We start from the raw sequence: 18,001 nt of genomic DNA, 5'->3' as shown, positions 1-18,001 counted from the left end.
AAAAATGATGCATCTACATATACAAGAAATAAAAAATTACGTGTCATTTTCTCATTGTAATCCTGTCTGAGTTCAATGCATTTTTATGAATGTCCTAGTCCAGGAATCAAATTGTGACCAGCGGAAGCTATTTTGACCTCCTGCAAAACCATCTGAAACCAATTGATTTGAAGAAAACGTTATGGTCTTCTGTCGAAAGGCGTTGCTTTCAATAAGACGATACCAATAAAACAGACCTTTTCTCTCTAGTCTTTCCTCTCCGTACTCCTTCATCTTGTCTAGTTTCTGTTTTATAGTTTCTAGCGGATATATCCGAAATAATTTTAATAATTGTTATCTGTAAATATCACACTAATAATTTGTAATTTTTATTCTCTATCATTTTAATTTAAACAAATAAAACGTAAAATATTTATTTCGATGAATAATCACCGTCTTAATACGCAAATGAATCGTGGAAAATCGTGGTTAATTACGCAAGTTAATTAATCACGCACACTATACTACTTAAGATAATTATTGCGTTTGAAATTTTCCGAGTATCTTGCGTTTCGAATAGTACATAATGCGACGATATTGGAACAGTTCGTGTCGTTAGCCACTCGTCTCGCCACGTGAATGAGATAACACGGTGCGTGGCGACTTCGCGTATCATAACAAATATTGAAAGGCCGAATGCCAATCAATTTTACTTCTACTCAATATTTTGTATTATAACAATATGTACAATGTACTACGACTTAATTATATGCTGAATACTTTGTTCTTCGTATTTTAAATTTCGATAAACAAATACTATTGCAGCACATTTTATGCTCTATCTTGTGAACTTGTTAATGTTACTAATGCTATGCTCAAGAGCGATTAATGTATGTAAGAAATTATTGTAAAGTTATATCCAAGGTAATGACTTTTAATCACAGCTAATAAAAAATACATATATAATTTATATAATATTCATGTTTATACAAAACTCATTTCATTTCAAGAGACTTTGATGAGGCGAAGTAATTGTATAAAGATCATATGAAAAGATGCTGCATTTTATTTCTTATATTCTCGTGTATCAACGAATCAGCCATGCCATTAACGAAACACGATTGCTCGATCGTTTGGAACTAGAACTAGCACGTCGTTATTCGAAGTGTTCGGGTCTCAGATAACGTACACATGGACAAATCCATGTAGCGATAGCACATATCGTATGCATATACATGCATCGGTGTATGCAATCACGCGCGAAATTGTAAAACGCTTTTCGTCCACGTTGCCAGCACGTTCGCCTCTAACGATTCATAAGCGCGTTACCCTTTATGCTCAATCGTGAGAGGTGATTACCCCCTTGCACGAAGAAATCAAATGATGCAACAATATGCTTTCTGCATCGCTCTCCCTCTTTCTGACAATAAGATAGAAAAATCACATCATCGGAATGTAGAATTCTTTAGTTATATAGGGATGTGAAGGTATATAATAAAATGTATGGAATTATCTAAATGTTTTCTGTACTCCACTAACTTTTTCTTACATGTTACGCGTTAGAGAAAGTATAATATAATTTAAACTTCTCTAAAATCTCTGTGTCATAATAGTACCAATATTATTACTGTACGTTCGATATAATACATTTTTTAAATGTTTGTTTTAAAAGTTGGAACTTAATTATAACGCCGAGACAATTTAATTTATGTACCTTGATTTCTTCATAATACTATTTATTAGTTTAAGGTTACAAGTGAAATTAAATCAGAATATCGAGCTAAAATCAATCGATTTTTACTCAGCTACTTATTGTTTCTAATTCATTATTTCTAATTGTTACTGATTGATTGATATTTTGGGATATATATGCTTTTATAAGAAATTCTTGAAGATGTGAATAAACCGATAATGGAGTTCAATACAGTAAAAGACTTAATTCAAGAAAATAAATAAAACATGAAATAAACATAAGACAAAAAATGTTAGAATAAAAAACATTTAACGCAAAAAACTTGATATTGAGATCCTATCTTCCCCTTCTTTTTAAATACGATTTTCTGATAAACGGTTTGAGCAACAAATTACCACGTAAATAGCACTAAATTTTTAAATAGATGCGAACTTGATGAGGAGTTCGAGCTAATGAACGGGAAGAAAAATTCAATAGAAAGAAAAATCATGGGCAAAAAAGACATGGCAGTCAGAACAGAATTGTCGATTCATAAATATTTACGTACTGTTAATTTTCCTTTTTTTATTGTCTCGTTTTCTAACAGATACGTAATTATGGAAGATGAATGGACGTGAATTACATTTTCGCAAATTACTTTTGTAAATATATTTTGTCTATATATAAGAAATGTCGCCTAAAAGGAAAGCTATTAGCACAGTAATCATGTTTGCAATATAAATTTGATTTGAAAATTAAGGAAGAGAGTATAAAAATGACATTTGTTCGTGACAGATCGTAATTCACGTTTTCTAATAAAGATTTTACAGGCGGGATAAAGATTTATTACAAAGTTCTGATAATTTTACAAGATTTTAATCTGAATTCTTCTAGTACATAATGTAATAGATATTAACAGATACATATTGTCGCATATTAAAATATTTGTACATTTCCTATTATGACGGATTATTGATATTTCAAATATCGTAATCTCGAGTTGTAGATTTGTTATCCGGTTATTATTAATCCGTTTAAAGCAGTAGCCGACAACCTTCAGGTATTATGTCTAAGAATTATTCCGAAAAAATAAAAAATAATTTCATCTTGTTAACAGAAACTTGAAGTTGTTGAACAACTTAATATTTCCTTCTAGTTTCTGTATGTATGCATGCACAATGCACATGTAAAATAAATGAAAAATTACAAGTATTAAGTTTAATGAAAAAATTGACTATTTTTGCGTTCCTTAATAATCTTAGATAACCAATAAAAGTAATCAGTATTATACTTAAAAACCTACTAAAAACTCTAAAATAATTAATAAAAAATTTGAGATCTCTTGTCACTAATTTGGCAATTCTAGAGCCCTAGTTAAAACTTCAGCAGTCTTTTTTTTTTGACAATTATCCTTTATTCTGATTTATTGCAATTACTTCGGTTATAGTCTTTCGCATTCGATGATAAGAGAAATTTCTGGCGATACTATAAACCTAAAATAAATCCATACTGTACATTCACGTCAAAGGAATTTTTACTATTATAGCTAAAAGCAACGACACACTTTGAGCACGAATAAAACTAAGTAAGAGATTATCTGCTCTGCAACGTATTATTAACAGTCTGTTAAATATGTTGGCAAACATTATGTATATAGCGTTTTTTTTTAATATAAAAGATTAATTACTACTTTATAGTCTTATTATTTAACAAACATGTGACATATATTTTAAAATCAAATATTTTAAAAACAAAATGCTATCAAAAATATTATAAATTTTAAATAAAATAAAAATTAAACTCCTTAAATAACCGAAGTAGCAATATATCAGTTTAGTCAATAAATGCCATATATACAGTTTTGTTCCTAAATTACATGTAATATATCGAATTGTCAGCTTTTACACTTGTTTTCATATTTTTTTTAAAACAAATATTTGTAAAACAAATTTCGCTCGATATAAAACTTAAAAAAAAAAACTTAAAATTTAATGGAGTATAACGCTCTATCAATGCTTTCCTTCGATTCTTCTGTAACATTATATATTTTTATATTTTCTTTTGTCATACTCAGCGAATGTGTTGGAACTCTACGTCGCGATGGGCGTTTGGTCGCTGATCTCCTATTTTTACACTTATAGGAATCCTTTTGCCATCTACTCAAAAAACCTTTCTTTGGTGCGTTTAATTTTTCAATTGGCGATCGCGAAATGTCATTCTTATTTTGAATTTCTACCAAAATTTCTTTTGTGTTTGGCTGTTCGACTTTGGGAACAGCCGGACATTGGAACTTGGGCGTTTGTTGGTTTTGTATACTTTTGTATTCTTTTGTATACTTTTTCTTTTCCTCGTGTATTTTTTGTCTGTGATTGTAAAAATCACTTTTGGTATAAAATGTAAAGCCTGAAAAAATAATTTTGTCATATAATATCATATTACACATCAATATAACAATACGTTTAAAAAAATGTTTAAAAATGTTTACATATTGTAAAGGTAAAAAAAATATAAAATTATATCTTAACACTGTACGTGTGTGTGTGAATATCTTCTACGTATATACATGAAAAAAATATGGAATCTAACTTGATTTCAAAACAATGTATTACGTTATTTTATTCACAGCATTTTCCAGTTAAAATTTAGGTACATTATAATCTGAAATAAATCTCGAATATTTGGATCAGAGCATTTTTAGTTTGATCTCTATTTGCAATCAGGGAAAGATATACTACTTCTGATTATTTTATAAACTGAATATTTTATTATACGTCATAGGGCCGGTTGTTCCAATCTATTGGAATATATAAACTATCTAATAGTTAAATTATATGTCTATCTTTGTTTAATTTGAAGGAAAGACAAAGACATATATACGTATAATTTAACTATCAGTTAGTTTATCAACAAGTTGGAACAACCGGCCCATAATAAGATTAAATTATATGACTGATTAAAATATATTTACCGCAACATGTTTTTTGTGGCTTAATTTTTTCGTGGAATCGTCTGTAATGGCGTTCTACGTTAAAACGTCGTTTTGACATTTCGCCACACTTTTCGCATTTATACATTTTGTCACCATTTACTGTGAAGATTTCTACTCTGTTAGACATGCCTGAAAAATACAATAATTATTTGTACTATGTTATCTGCGTCAAAAATCTAGAACGGTAATATTGATACAGTTTTACTCCAATTTTTTTTTAGACAACGAATAAATACGTATTATTTCCGAAGCAACAACAGAAAGAGACGGAGTGAATCTAATAAAGAACATAACTGTCCAGCAACAATGTGATATTTCTTGTAATATAATTGTTAAATACTATGAAATATTATAAAAAATTTAAGGTGAATGAAAGATGACGAATACCAAAAACACACCAATTTCCCAGTCTCTACTCTCCGTGATTTTGCAACTTCTTTATTTCTCCTCAGGTCAAACGATTTCAGCATAGCAAGATCTAATGTGTTTTCTAACATGGGGGTTTGGAAATTCCAGGTCAAGTTTCAAAATGGCTGTACACAACCAATCGTTTTTCGTCTCCCACCTCCATAGAAAAAGAAATGGACGAACGTCGATCGGAAGACTGTGGGTTTTTCCCAGCCGTTTTCTTCTAAGGCCGGTTTTACATTGGTCGTATCGTAGCATAATTCGTAAGAAATTGACCAATCACAGCCGATTATTCTCCTCAAATTTGACTGTAATTGGTCAATTTCTTACGAATTATGCTACGACACGACCAATGTAAAACCGGAGTAACATTAGGTATACATTCCGGGGTCTTCGAGATCCCAGGTAAAGTTTGAAACACTATTATTTATGGGTAATTACAATTTTTCAAAGTAGCAGGGGTTCTTCAGAATCCAGTGTGGTATCTACGTGTGCGATAAATAAGTATAATGTATACCTAGGGTTAATACCCACAAGAAATACAATAATAGTTTTATATTATGTGTATGGCGTAAAATAATTTATTAAATTTACGATACCAGATTGTACAGTTTTTTAATTAAGAAATTTTTAGTTTTAATTGTTCACGTGTCTACGCTGAAGTTTAGTATAAAACTTATTCGAAGCAAAAACGGAGTAGAAACTGTGCAACTAGGTGCTAGGAGAATATTTTGATAAAAAATAATGTAGCGAGAAAATGCACTTAGTCTTGCGCTAGATTCGTGGTTCACGATTTGCAATTCACTATTCATATGAGATTCGTGAATGTTGTAAATGGGAAAATTCATCGGGTTCACATTCGTTTACCATTCATACCAATTTGTTAGCGGAACGATTTTTTTACGAAATCAAAGAGCGTGAATCACCATAAATCAGTCAATTTGATTCATACATACAGTAGAGCTACATAAACAACGAATCGTAGATAAATATGAAGAGTTTATTTATACTGTTGAACGACAAATTTCTGCGAATCTACTACGAATTACGAATTGCGAATTACGCATAATCTAGTGCTACCGTTTCTAGGAAACGACGAATCTTTGTGAATCTATTACGAATTGCGCATAATCTAGCGTTAGCTTTACGAACTCGAGCATCGTATACGCATCGATTTTGTAATTCGCTCAATTGCTAATTATTCCGTAATAAAATGAGCGAGTGATTGTAAGATAAATCATCGATCACAAAATTCTAATATGATAGTGTATCAATTCTATTTCTCGGAAATGAGCAAAGATTATTGTAGTTTGTTTTTAATTTCATCTAATCGGCTGATTTAACGCAAATTAAAAAATTTGTGTTATTTGAGAAGGAATTTATAAAGATCCCAAAAATAGTTTGTCTTATTATAATCCTGTACAGAGTTAAGCGTGAAGAATTATACATAGCAACAAGTACATAAAGCTTGCGCCAGATTATGCGCAATTCCGGAAAAAATTCCTCATATGAATTGTGTATTAGTAATGGTCGAGCGTCGTTAACAAATATAGATGAAAATTGTCAAAGTAAAAGTCTTTATAATATCGTATATGCGGACTGACAAGAAATTGAACCTAGATCTTTTGCTCGACAAATGGCTGCTCTGACATCTGAGATATTCAGCACGCCACCGAGCAAATCCGCGACACGTTGTTTATTATCGTTCTTCTATTGACATCTCTCCTACTTTTCAACGGTGCTCCGTTGCTTCGGAAACAACAAACAATCAATTTGTTCGATGACATTATGAGTACTTACTTTGTACCGTAAGGTTAGACTTTTCGAACGCGCGCATTTGTTCCTTCCTGAATTTATTCTGACACTACACACTTCGCAATTTTTCTCCGATCACGAGCGAATTACGAGTGTGACGAACAGCGATGTCACCACTTCGACAGGAGCGCAGAGACTAAGCTTCTAAACATGAAACTAGAGTAAACAGAAAGTGAAATTTCCCCGTTTTGGTCGCGACGCGACGGCGACGTCTGCGATTCTATAGGTGCGGTAGCGCTTTAATGTGTCGGTCTCTTTGATATGCACTAATACACTCGATCACATTCGGCTGAGAAAAAAACAACGAACTGAAGAGAGCGGCATGATTTGTTGTTGATCTAAAGGCATATTGTGTTTTTCAGTTAATTCAGGCGGTCCTTTTGATGTCGCTATTCTCGTGGAGGTGGAGTATATTGGATAAAAATAATGCTAAAGCAATGTGTCTCTCAAATAAAATTAATTTGTAAGGAAAAGTTATCGATCGACTCACTATAATACATATCAATGTTAATATCATCAGAATTGTGTTTCTCCCTTAGGGCCGATTTCACAGTCTCCGATTAACGTGATCCTCCGATTAAACTTACTCTGCATCTCTTTCTAACTGTCCCCCTAGAAAGAGACGAAGAGTGAGTTTAATCGGAGGCTCACGTTAATCGGAGACTGTGAAATCGGCCCTTAGTAAACGATTACTTGAAATACAACTTTGTTAAATAAAATATACTTTATGATATATAAAATGTAATTAATTTTGTTTTGTTTTAAGCTTTGTAAAGTTTTACTAGACATCTGCTAATTCAATTTGATAACAAGAAGATAGATCATAACTACTCCAAAAAATGTGCGGAGTGACGAATTCATAAGCACTATTTACGCAGATGAAGGGCACATATGCGTGAGTGTAATTAACGTTGATTATTATTCGGGAATTGTTCGATAAGACCTCTTTACACAGGTTGCTAAAATGCAAAGTTTCGAGAGAAAATGTTCATTGCGGATGCAAAGAAAATCTGCGAGCACAAACGACGCAGCATTTTTAATTTAAAAATGTTAATTTAAATATCCTTTGATATGTAATTTCATCCAATAGAAACAGGTCAACGTACAGAGGCCCTCCACCACCCCCGCCAATTCCGATCGGCGGTCCTCTTTTATTTACAATAAATTTTGTTACATTTTTATTATTTTTTTATTTCTTTTACAATTTACTTTACAATATATGTATACAACATTATAAAAGAGTTACATTACAAAATTTAAAATATAATGTACAATAAAATTTTCTCACAATTTAATTTATACAATATACATATACATAATACATATATGTATTGTATATAATATATACATAATAATTACATCATATATTTACAATAAAATGGGATGGAATACAATCATCTGTCAAAATTGATATTATTTAAAATTTAAATTGGTATTTAATATAAAATACTAATTTTTTTAATATATTAAATAATTTTTAATATAAAAATTATTTAATACAAAAATTAGTATTATTTAATATACATTTAAATTGTTATTATTAAAAACATAATAATAATAAATAATTATATTTATTATTAGATATTATATTAAGGATATTACTTTTATTTTGTCTACAATTTTTTCTATCGAATTGTATCCCCCTTGCCCTTGTCCCTGCCTACCCGAATCCCTATACCTACTACCCGTATTCCAATGTACATAGTCCTACCAATCCATTTTCCTACCTACCTATGTTATAATCTAATATACAAAGCTTTAATTAAGTCCGCGACACGATTTATATGTCTGATTTGCTGGTTGATCCAGCGGGATACCTGAACGGGATACCTCAAGCGAAACCGATCACTTGAGATGTGGGAAATGTGGAATTGGGGGTTTTAACACGCGCGCGATTGGGATTTAATTACGTTTTTTCGAATTTCGCACGTATGCGAGAAAATGTAGAGAGAGCTTAGTAGCCCTTTGAGACAAATAAATAGACATATAATTTCTTCAGGCCAGATCGGACTTACCTTTGTCGCTCCTGGCCATATACAATCTGGTCGCATTTCGACCAGATCAAAGGGAAGGAGAAAAATTCCTTCCATTTTCGGATCATTATCATCGCCGAAAGATAATTACGTTCGATTCGAATTACGCGCGAGCATCGATTGTATAAAAAAATGTACAACAAGAAGTTAATTTAAAAAAATATATATAAATATTAATTTATAAAACCTAACTGCAACAACATTGAACATTGAAAAATGTTTCTATCACTAATTCCGTTATTTACCTGAGAATGTTGAATAACCGTTTCTTTGTGACCCGTTCTTTTAATTTGGAATTGTAATCAAGTACAGAGAAAAAAATTTTACTTCGCGTTATAGGAATATTTCAATTATATCCCGCGAAAAATTGAAATTTATAATGCGAACGAAATTAAAAGATTAATAACGGGAAATTCCTCGATGTAAAAATCGACCGCGAAAACCGACCGCGAAAATATGAAGATGCGTGATTGTGCATGTTGTTCATGCGGCACGCATCTTGAAAATGTATCAAGTATAAGATATACAAAATAAATGACGTGAGATCCGAAAAAAAAATTCCCGCACACAATTGATATAATTGGATATTATAATTAATCATTAATCGCGTTGTTATAATTAAATAATACAGTATAATTGCAAATCTTTATAAACTTACATACAAATATATCTCATTATAATTTTTGTTTTTTACTAAAATTATTTTTCATATAATATATTCATACACATTACTGTACAATTGAATATATAATTGTACTTAACTATACGACCAATTCTAAAATAATTTTGAAAGTTTCATCGACAGAATATTTAGAATCTCACGTCATATATTACTTGACTGGGATAAAGCCAATTTCTCAATTAAAAATAGATGGATAGGTTACAAAAAATTAGAGTAAAATCGATGCTTTGTTAAATTAAATTTTAGTAATTAATAACAATTATCACGTTTTCTATAAAACAAATTGCATAATAATAAGACCAAAATATTTTTTACCCTTGTTATTCATGTATAATTTATGCATATTGCACGCTTTTCTTTATGCATACTAATATTCTAAATATATCTATATATTGCTTCCTTGCATCGATTCATATCATATTTAATCTTGGATAAACATATGGAAAGGAATAAATGGATATAAATAAAACATCCTAACTAATTCACATTTTTTCCCTATCTACAAATTTTTTTTACATCTAACACGATATCTCTTTTGTTTAAAAAAATAATCTCGTAAAAATACTTAATTCTTTAAAAAAATCTAAATAAAAATTTATTGACTACAATATACTTACAAAATCATGACTTTAATATATCTAAATATTATTTTATTTCTTGTTTCTCTTTCTTGTGTTTTCAAAATATTCAAAATAAATATTTATTATTTTAACTGTATAAAATAAAATTGACCTACGTAACAAAACTTCAAAAATTTAATTTCTTATGTACTTAAAAATTGTATATATATTCAAAAGTTATTTATAATAGAACGCGGCAGTTCGTCAACATAACTCGATAAACGATTATGAGCTCTTTGCGAGCTCCGTGCATGCGAAGTGTGCGAGTATTTCCTCAAGCACAATCGCAAAATATGTTGATAGATAAGTGATACCAAGATTAAATATATGCCATAATCAGTTTTAACCCATCCATTTTAAGGCAACGGATCTACGAGATGTAATATTTTCATACTATAAATTATTGTAATTCGACATGTATACCGAGATATATTTTTATTTGATTATTCGTAGATTCGTTTCCTCAATAAAAGAATTTTTCATTGACTCACTGATCCGATGCGCAACGGGCGGAGTTATTCGGCCACGTAGCTACGGTGATACTGTAACATACAAACATAAGATTTAAATTAAAAAAAAGCGCTCAAAATAATCAACATTTCAAAAGTTAATTCTTATACGCGCCTCTAATTCGTCTTTCAATACAATATTTAGCAAATACAATTATCTATTCACCGAAAAAAATCTTTACTAGAGTAAAATTTTAAATAATTTATCTTTCTCTAATTACTTTTAATTTATCGAGATAAAACAATTCGAATAAATAAAAACGAATTATTAATTAAATACAGATAAGAGATGTGATACTTACCCCAAGGTTGCTCCGCCGGTGCCCGATGTCTCTCTCGGACCTCCTCCTCCTCTCAGGACGTCAGGTCTCTCCTCCTCCTCATCCTGCTCCTCTCACCGCACAGGACACTCGCGAGAAACACTCGCGGATAATAAATTACAATCGCGCGCGGACTAATTATCAGTAAAAGTCTTTCTCGCGCGATACTGTACGGCACTCCCGTTTATAAAGCCCATGAGAAGAATATTCCGTCAAGTACGCCGTAATATTCTTCAAATAGGCTTTGAGAAAAAGTCTTTTAGTCCGAATACTTCTACGGCACTCCCGAAACAAACGCGACGAACCGGCTGCGGTTCGTTTGTTCAATTAAATCGGCGGACGGAGGGTACGTTAGCTTCCCCGACTTTAGATTTTTATCCAAGCAGAACGAGAGTTTTGCTTGGGTAAAATCCTCGTACTGGGTACTGGGCCTTCCCACCTCGCCAAGGTCGTACCCATGGGAAGGAAGTACGTTACTTTACTCTGTAATATAAAAGCAGATATAACGTAAAATTAAATTATATAAATATGAGATATTTCCCAAAAATATTTTCACATTTTCCAACACGGATTTTTCGTGAAAATTTGAAAGAATCGCGACGCCGATTGCCCCGATTCGTTCCACGTTCATCACCGCGTTACGTTAACGACGACGAAATGTTGGAAGATGTCAATAACTTGGCGCGACACCACGCGAATCAAGTGGACGACTAGTAAAGACACGCAGTTAATTAATGAAAAATACAATTAAAATTAAATATCGCACGCACAGTACGGGATCGAGCACGATAAATCTCGCGGATGTAACCCTGCACTATTAATACTTTGCACAACGAGAAGTCGCGATCGCGGATCGTTAACTTACGCGGCACGCCGCACGATAATACACGAAAATATAAGAAATATTAACGAACTGGTGTTGCATCACGGCGCGTGCTATTACTCGAATCACTCGATACGATTTCACGTTGTCACTCTTTTCCCCCTTCGAAAAGAATCGGAGATAGCTCGCAATTCCGGCACAGCGTTCAAAGCACGACATTATATTCGAGAATCCAGATGATATATGGCGAGACTGCGAGAGACGAACGATTATCGCCCGCGAATGCACAACGAAACTGCAAATCACTCACATTTGTGAATCACGTGATCACAATTGCCGTACCTTCGCGGCCTTCGCCTCGACGTCTCCGCCTCGAGCGATTCACATCACACGACACATTCATTCCGACACTGTCCGACAGACACTTTGATACATTACGAATTCTTGAGCGCGCAGTCGATTATTTCCGCAAAACGAGGAGCAGGAGTGCCAATCGCAGGAAAAAAGCGCGTTCCGAAAAACACAGCACCCACAGCACGGAGCACGGAGCACGGCGCACGGAGCACGGCGCACGGAGCACGAAACACTTCACAACTGTCCGAAATTTTCCGGGAGAATGATCGAATGATTCCCGCAGGTAACGGTACTCCGAACATCGAAGAAAACGAGCGGCAAGGCCGCTCACTGACAAGAACAATCGATCGCACGCCGACTCGAAGGTACGCTGTTTCAACGTTCAACGTTTCAACGGTTGCGCCTAGTATGGCGTCTGGTATGCCGCTGCGTCGCGCCGCCGAGTCGGCGGCTCGGAGCGGCGGAACGTGATTGGCCGGATCCGGGGGCTCGACTCGCGAGCCAATCGCGTACGACCTCTCTCCTGACCGTACGGCGGCAGGGGCGCACGCAAGTGACGCAAGTAATACGTGACGCGTTGAACGACCGCGACGCTCGCGACGGTGCGAGACGTTGTCGCTCGTGTGATTCTTTTCTCGTGAACGAAAAGAAATCCGATTACGGAGGTTTGCAAAGTGAACGTACGCCGAATATTCCGTTCCTTCTTGTGTCGTCTGAAACAGGTGGAATGCTGTCGCTGGACGAAATGAACGTCGATCGCCGTGCTGGACGTCGACACGTCGCGCGTCGTACGTATCATCATTCTCCCGGCTGTAATTTGGCGGATCTCCTGCAGTGTTCCGTGATCGGTGAGTGAATTTTACGTGAGAAATAAATGTTTCGAAGCGCGATATTTCTGAATTTATATAGAATCGTTGTGCCGCGTGTCACAGTGAGACAATAACCTCGAAATTCGCGTCTCTTGCCTTCGTGTCGATTTCTACTTCGAATAAGTGAATCGTGCGGCAAGACCCTCTCGTTAAGTGCGGGAATTAATATTCAATTAAGAATTAAGTGATTGGAGAGAATGCTCGCGCGTTTGACGTTCTCACTTTTCTCGTCGCGATCGCGAACGATCGCGAACGAGGGAGTGAGCTTGCTTCGAAATGTGTATGAACGTCGAAAGTGCGAACAAGCTCAAATGTGCGAATACAATTTCGTTTTTCATTAAAGAGCAGGCACGTAATTCGCTCGTTCACGTAATTTGTACGTGTGCTTCTTTATTTTTTATAACCTCTACTTTTCAGAAAATTAACATTAAATTGTATCCTCATTAGAGCTTATACGTACATACATAGTAATTATAATTTATAAACGGACGATTTTCTCATTTATACAGAATCGAGATATTTTCACGGCGTAATCTATGGGATTTATCAAGATATGAGCATAGGTGATCAGGCATCTATAACAAATTAAATAGACAAGGCACAATAGAGACAATGACAGATAGAATAATAACTCAGATTATCGATGGTTAGTATAGTTAAAGATTTAAAATAAATGTTTGAATTACAAGATTAAGAATGGAATAACAAATTAGTACATAATTAATATTATATTTTTTAATAAATTCGGACTTTTTATGCTTCTAGGTAAGGATTCCAGTAGCTTAGTAGGGAGGAGTAATTGTACAGTGGAGTAATTCGGATTTTTCATTATGTAGCAAGAAGAACCGCAATTATCCACGAACCCGCTTTTCCACGCAGTAGAATTTATCAAGGGCGCAACGAGAAACGGCTGATTTCCCAGGTGTGCTTGCTACATCTACAAACGTATATGCAAACGCAGTACTTTGCACACATTCGTGGAAACGTCGCGTAAACGTTTAGTTACTCGCTTGATCCATTGTACGCTGGCTCTCATTGCTTGTATATAATAGTACAATCTGTTCTCGCGGCCCGGGATTCATTGTTGACTATCATTGAGGGAGAATCGTTCGTCTTTTATCTATATACTTTTATCTATATATATAATAACAATTAAACAGATATGATTTGATAACTGTATAAAAAAGAACTAATCTTAATACTAGATATCCATCAATCAATCGCTTTTTATTAATTTCCGCTAAGTGAGTAGCAAAAGTCATCAGACTATAATCATTATCGGTAAAAGCTTTATCATTAACGTTTTCCAACGTTTAACATGTCACAAATAGTTAGAAAGTTGTTTTTCGGAATAATCAATAGAAGATAAATGATGGAAACGACCGCGGTCATCTCGGTCCATTTGGGAACGTTAGTGGGTCTGCACGAACGAAAAATATGCATTCTTATCTCCGCGCCATAGTAATGCATTCGGATGCACACGTGGAAAACATTCTCGACCATTACCTTGGAGCGAGTATAACGGTGGAGAATTCCGTCGGTTTGCACGAAAGAATTATTATGCGAAAAGTTTCCGTACTCCTCGCTTCTTTCCTGATGGACGATTAAAAGTTCCATCCGAGAGTCGAATTTACAAATTCCTTCGGGGGCTTCCTCACCGGGCGTTGGTATTAGAGTTCGCTGCCGTCCAGCGAAATTAACCAGCCTCCTCCAAGTTGCTCGGGTCGGATTAGAATTTAAATCCGCAGAAATCGTCCGCATCTAATGACCTAATTTTTTTCTATTGCGATTAACCGGACACTGAACGTGAATATTTTTGATGTGTCGATTCGATAGTGTGATAGATCCTAAGCACAATTCTGAATAAAACAACAATATAAACGTCAAATTAGAAAATGCTTTTCATTTACCTCAACATTTTTGATTTGATATTTTTCAAGATTTATCCTTTCTTTTTTCAGAAGACAGAAAAATGAACGTCAGCTTTTGAAGTAAACACTGCTCACAAATACGAAAGAGGTTCAAGATTTTTCTTACAAAACTACATGGACAAATCTGCAAAGCAACCTCTCTTTTGTGTTCTGATCTTCATAAAGCGATTTAGTGTTTGAAAGGCAAAGTGACACCATGTATAAAAAAAATAAGATGACCAAAAATATTCTTCCAGCTACATGTTCTTACAGGTAAAAGTATTTCAGGTAACATTTCTCGATTTCTTTTAAGAATAATAAGAAAGTTTGTAAAACTGAAAGGGTATGGAAAAGGAATCGTTCTTTATATAAAGAATTCTCTTTTATCGAATCTTGCGAAACGCATATTTTTCATAATGCGTGAAATTGAATTAGTCCTAAGAAATTGTTCTTTTTACATACGGAGAAAATATAGTACAATAGTATAAATTATATAAAAAATACACTCTTCAATATTTTATTGGGAGTATAACAACATATAGCATATTTTTTACTACGAAAATTGACAATGAATTATATGTATTTTTGGCAAGAAATTTATACTGAGAAAAAAATGTGAATCCGAAAAAATATTTCCGATACGTGCAACTAAACATGTTAGTTAGTTAACTAAACATTAGTTGTTTCAACAATTATTAAATTGCACTAAAAAAGATATAGTGCATTCTTGTCAAACATCAACATTTTTTAATCAATAATTAATTAATTCAACTAATGTTTAGTTAAACTAATTAAAATTTAGTTGAACGTATCGGACTAAATATTTTTTCGGATTAAAAAATTTTTTTCTTTGTATAAATTTTTCTCTGCTCCAGAACTTATAAAATAATAATTCTTTCCCTTAAACGTTAATTTCTTAAAATGTTTAAGAAATTATATGTTTTGCAAAGTTTGAAAAGAATGATATAAAAGATTGAGTTTGAAATTATATAATTAAATACTGTTAAAGGAATTAATTGCATATTACAAAAGCAGTTGAAAGACGTAGATATTTTCGGGGTATTACTACGCGTCAGAAATTTTTAAAAGAGCACAATTTGAGTTTATCATTTCTATTTCTATTATTTTATCGGTTGAAATCGTGTATAATCTGCAAACTCAATTTAACTATCATATAAATGATTAATTAGCTAAAGACTCGATATTATAAAATTAGCGCTTAAAACTATCATAAATCAAATTTCCATGAAATCAACGCAGAATTAGAAATTGAACAAAATTTCCACATAGAAATCATATTTATAATATCATATTTATAATAAAATCCGTTGCAAATTTTGCACGTTAGATGACATCGTATATCTCGTATCGTATATACGAAGCGAATAATATCGGTTTTTGATTTCAAAAAGTGACACAGGCGACACTCCATCTGACAGGATCGCATTCGATGGAGTCAATTCTCTCTCCGAAATTCCCTTTTATCAAGAGGATCGATAGAACATTTCGATAGGCTGCTTTCCGTTTATCGGGAGGAGAAATTCGTCGAGACGTTGAGTTTGTTTGCGCGCTCCCGGCTCGCTTCGTGCGAACTCGGGGACGCTCGGCGCGCGACGGTTATGCGACTGCGCGAGGTCGGTCGAAGGGCCAACGAGTGCGGCGGCGATACATCGGTGGTGCTTGGTGGACGTGGTGGTGCGTGGTGCACGGTGGTGGTAGCAGGTATCTCGTACGTACATACATACGGCGCATACGGACTAACGAAGGCGAACGGAGAACGGAGAGCCGGAGAGGGCCGAGGCTCGCCCGTCGCCGTCGGTCGGTAGGCATTGATAACAGCGGGTGGCCCGCCGCGCCGCGACACTCGCGACAGTCGGAGCCGGTCGCTCGTCGTGAGAGCGTCGTGACGTTGGCGTTTCTCGCGCAATCTGAACGACGCGAACTGTGGTGAACTGTCAACCGCTGCCGGTCGCGTTCGCGCTTTGAAACGCCGCTCGGCGTTTATATCCGGGTCCGTCTCTCGCGGTCAGTGCTCTGTCGCGTTCTGTGTCGCGTTTCCGCAAGTGTCCAGTGGTGCCCAGTGTGTGATCGACCATGAAAGCGGCGGCGAGAGATAGGACCGCGGCGTAATTTGACTGATACGTCCTCGCGGCGGCGTATTTTTCTGCAGCGACGCCGGTGAGTCGACAACACGTATATACATTTGTCCTGCCGTCGCATGAAACACACTCGAGGGCAGGTACCCGGGTACAGCTGTCGTCAGAGATGATTTAAAGGGACGCCCTTTCGAGTCCTTTCTTAACGAGTTTTCTTTCACGGTTGTAAAATTTATTGACCGCGGCAAAGCGCGTTCCATTGACGTCACATGTTATCTTGCATATCGGGACTGCTCCGACTTGAAGTTACTCGCCGAGTGCCTCCCGCGAGATTTCCTTAGCTTTCGAAAACGTGATAATTTGCAATTTTACTCCGGCTTTTTTCGGAGTGTTATTTTCGCTAAAAGGATAAACACATTTTTCATTCAAAGAATCTTTCCGAAGGATAGGGTTGTCAAATTAGCTCGCGATCGCGTAATGATGTTTTAATTTCGGAAGTGCTGACGCACGATTCTTGCTCGTCGATCTAGAGACGCGTAATAAAGGGTTACTTCCGATTGATCGAGTGAATCTACGATGAAAGGGGAAAGTCGGCTTGTCGCGCTCTGAAAGCACAATCTGCGCCTATGTATTAACCCTCGTGACTGACGTGCTCTCACGTCGCGAGTGTGCGAGACGCACCTGTTTATGTGGGTCGCGACACGACGCGTTATTATCGTCCCGGTGTTAAAAGTGGTACGCCCATGAGCCGCCCACGAGTAGAAAATAGGTTAACATTCTCCTCGCGATTTTCCACCGTCCTCTTTTCGAAGGGACGCCTTCGAACTCGCGGAGATTGAGATCCACGTGATCCTCGAACGAGATGGACAGATAGCGTTCGAGAGCGCCGCGTCACACAAATCCGCGTCACGCAAATCCGCGT

The 18,001-nt window shown here is 35.2% G+C and overlaps 2 protein-coding genes across 3 annotated transcripts in view; one reads left to right on the top strand and one right to left on the bottom strand.

The window, feature by feature from the left end:
- Positions 1-3,573: 3,573 nt before the first annotated feature.
- Positions 3,574-7,060, bottom strand: LOC139768759 (uncharacterized). The gene is made up of 4 exons (XM_071699280.1): positions 6,849-7,060; positions 4,620-4,769; positions 3,968-4,054; positions 3,574-3,883 (listed from the first exon to the last, which is right to left on the bottom strand). Exons 1-4 carry the CDS (start codon positions 6,883-6,885, stop codon positions 3,633-3,635), a joined length of 525 nt encoding a protein of 174 aa, XP_071555381.1. The 5' UTR covers positions 6,886-7,060; the 3' UTR covers positions 3,574-3,632.
- Positions 7,061-16,712: 9,652 nt separating this feature from the next.
- Pgant9 (polypeptide N-acetylgalactosaminyltransferase 9) overlaps positions 16,713-18,001 on the top strand; it is a 189,600-nt gene continuing 188,311 nt past the window's right edge. Inside the window, exon 1 of one of the 2 annotated variants that reach the window (XM_071699377.1) lies at positions 16,713-17,161. The gene's annotated coding sequence lies outside the window, so the exon portion shown is untranslated. The remainder of the gene's footprint in view (positions 17,162-18,001) is intronic. The other variant, XM_071699375.1, reaches the window with a different exon arrangement.

The sequence above is a fragment of the Temnothorax nylanderi genome, unplaced genomic scaffold (genome assembly GCF_030848795.1).
Source record: "Temnothorax nylanderi isolate EJ_2023f unplaced genomic scaffold, tnyl_v1.0 TNYL_tig0018_pilon, whole genome shotgun sequence".
Classification (NCBI taxonomy): Eukaryota; Metazoa; Arthropoda; class Insecta; order Hymenoptera; family Formicidae; genus Temnothorax; species Temnothorax nylanderi.
The sequence above is the reverse complement of the archived record's forward strand: the minus strand, read 5'-3'. Positions and strand labels throughout refer to the sequence as shown.

Bases quoted from the DNA above. Each gene is read 5' to 3' on its own strand.
- LOC139768759 (XM_071699280.1), bottom strand. From the start codon at position 6,885: ATGCGCGCGTTCGAAAAGTCTAACCTTACGGTACAAA. The intron at 4,055-4,619 runs GTAAATATATTT...TTATTTTTTCAG, and splicing joins GCCACAAAAAACATGTTGCG to GCTTTACATTTTATACCAAA. The intron at 3,884-3,967 runs GTATACAAAACC...AAATTTTGGTAG, and splicing joins GTATACAAAAGAATACAAAA to AAATTCAAAATAAGAATGAC.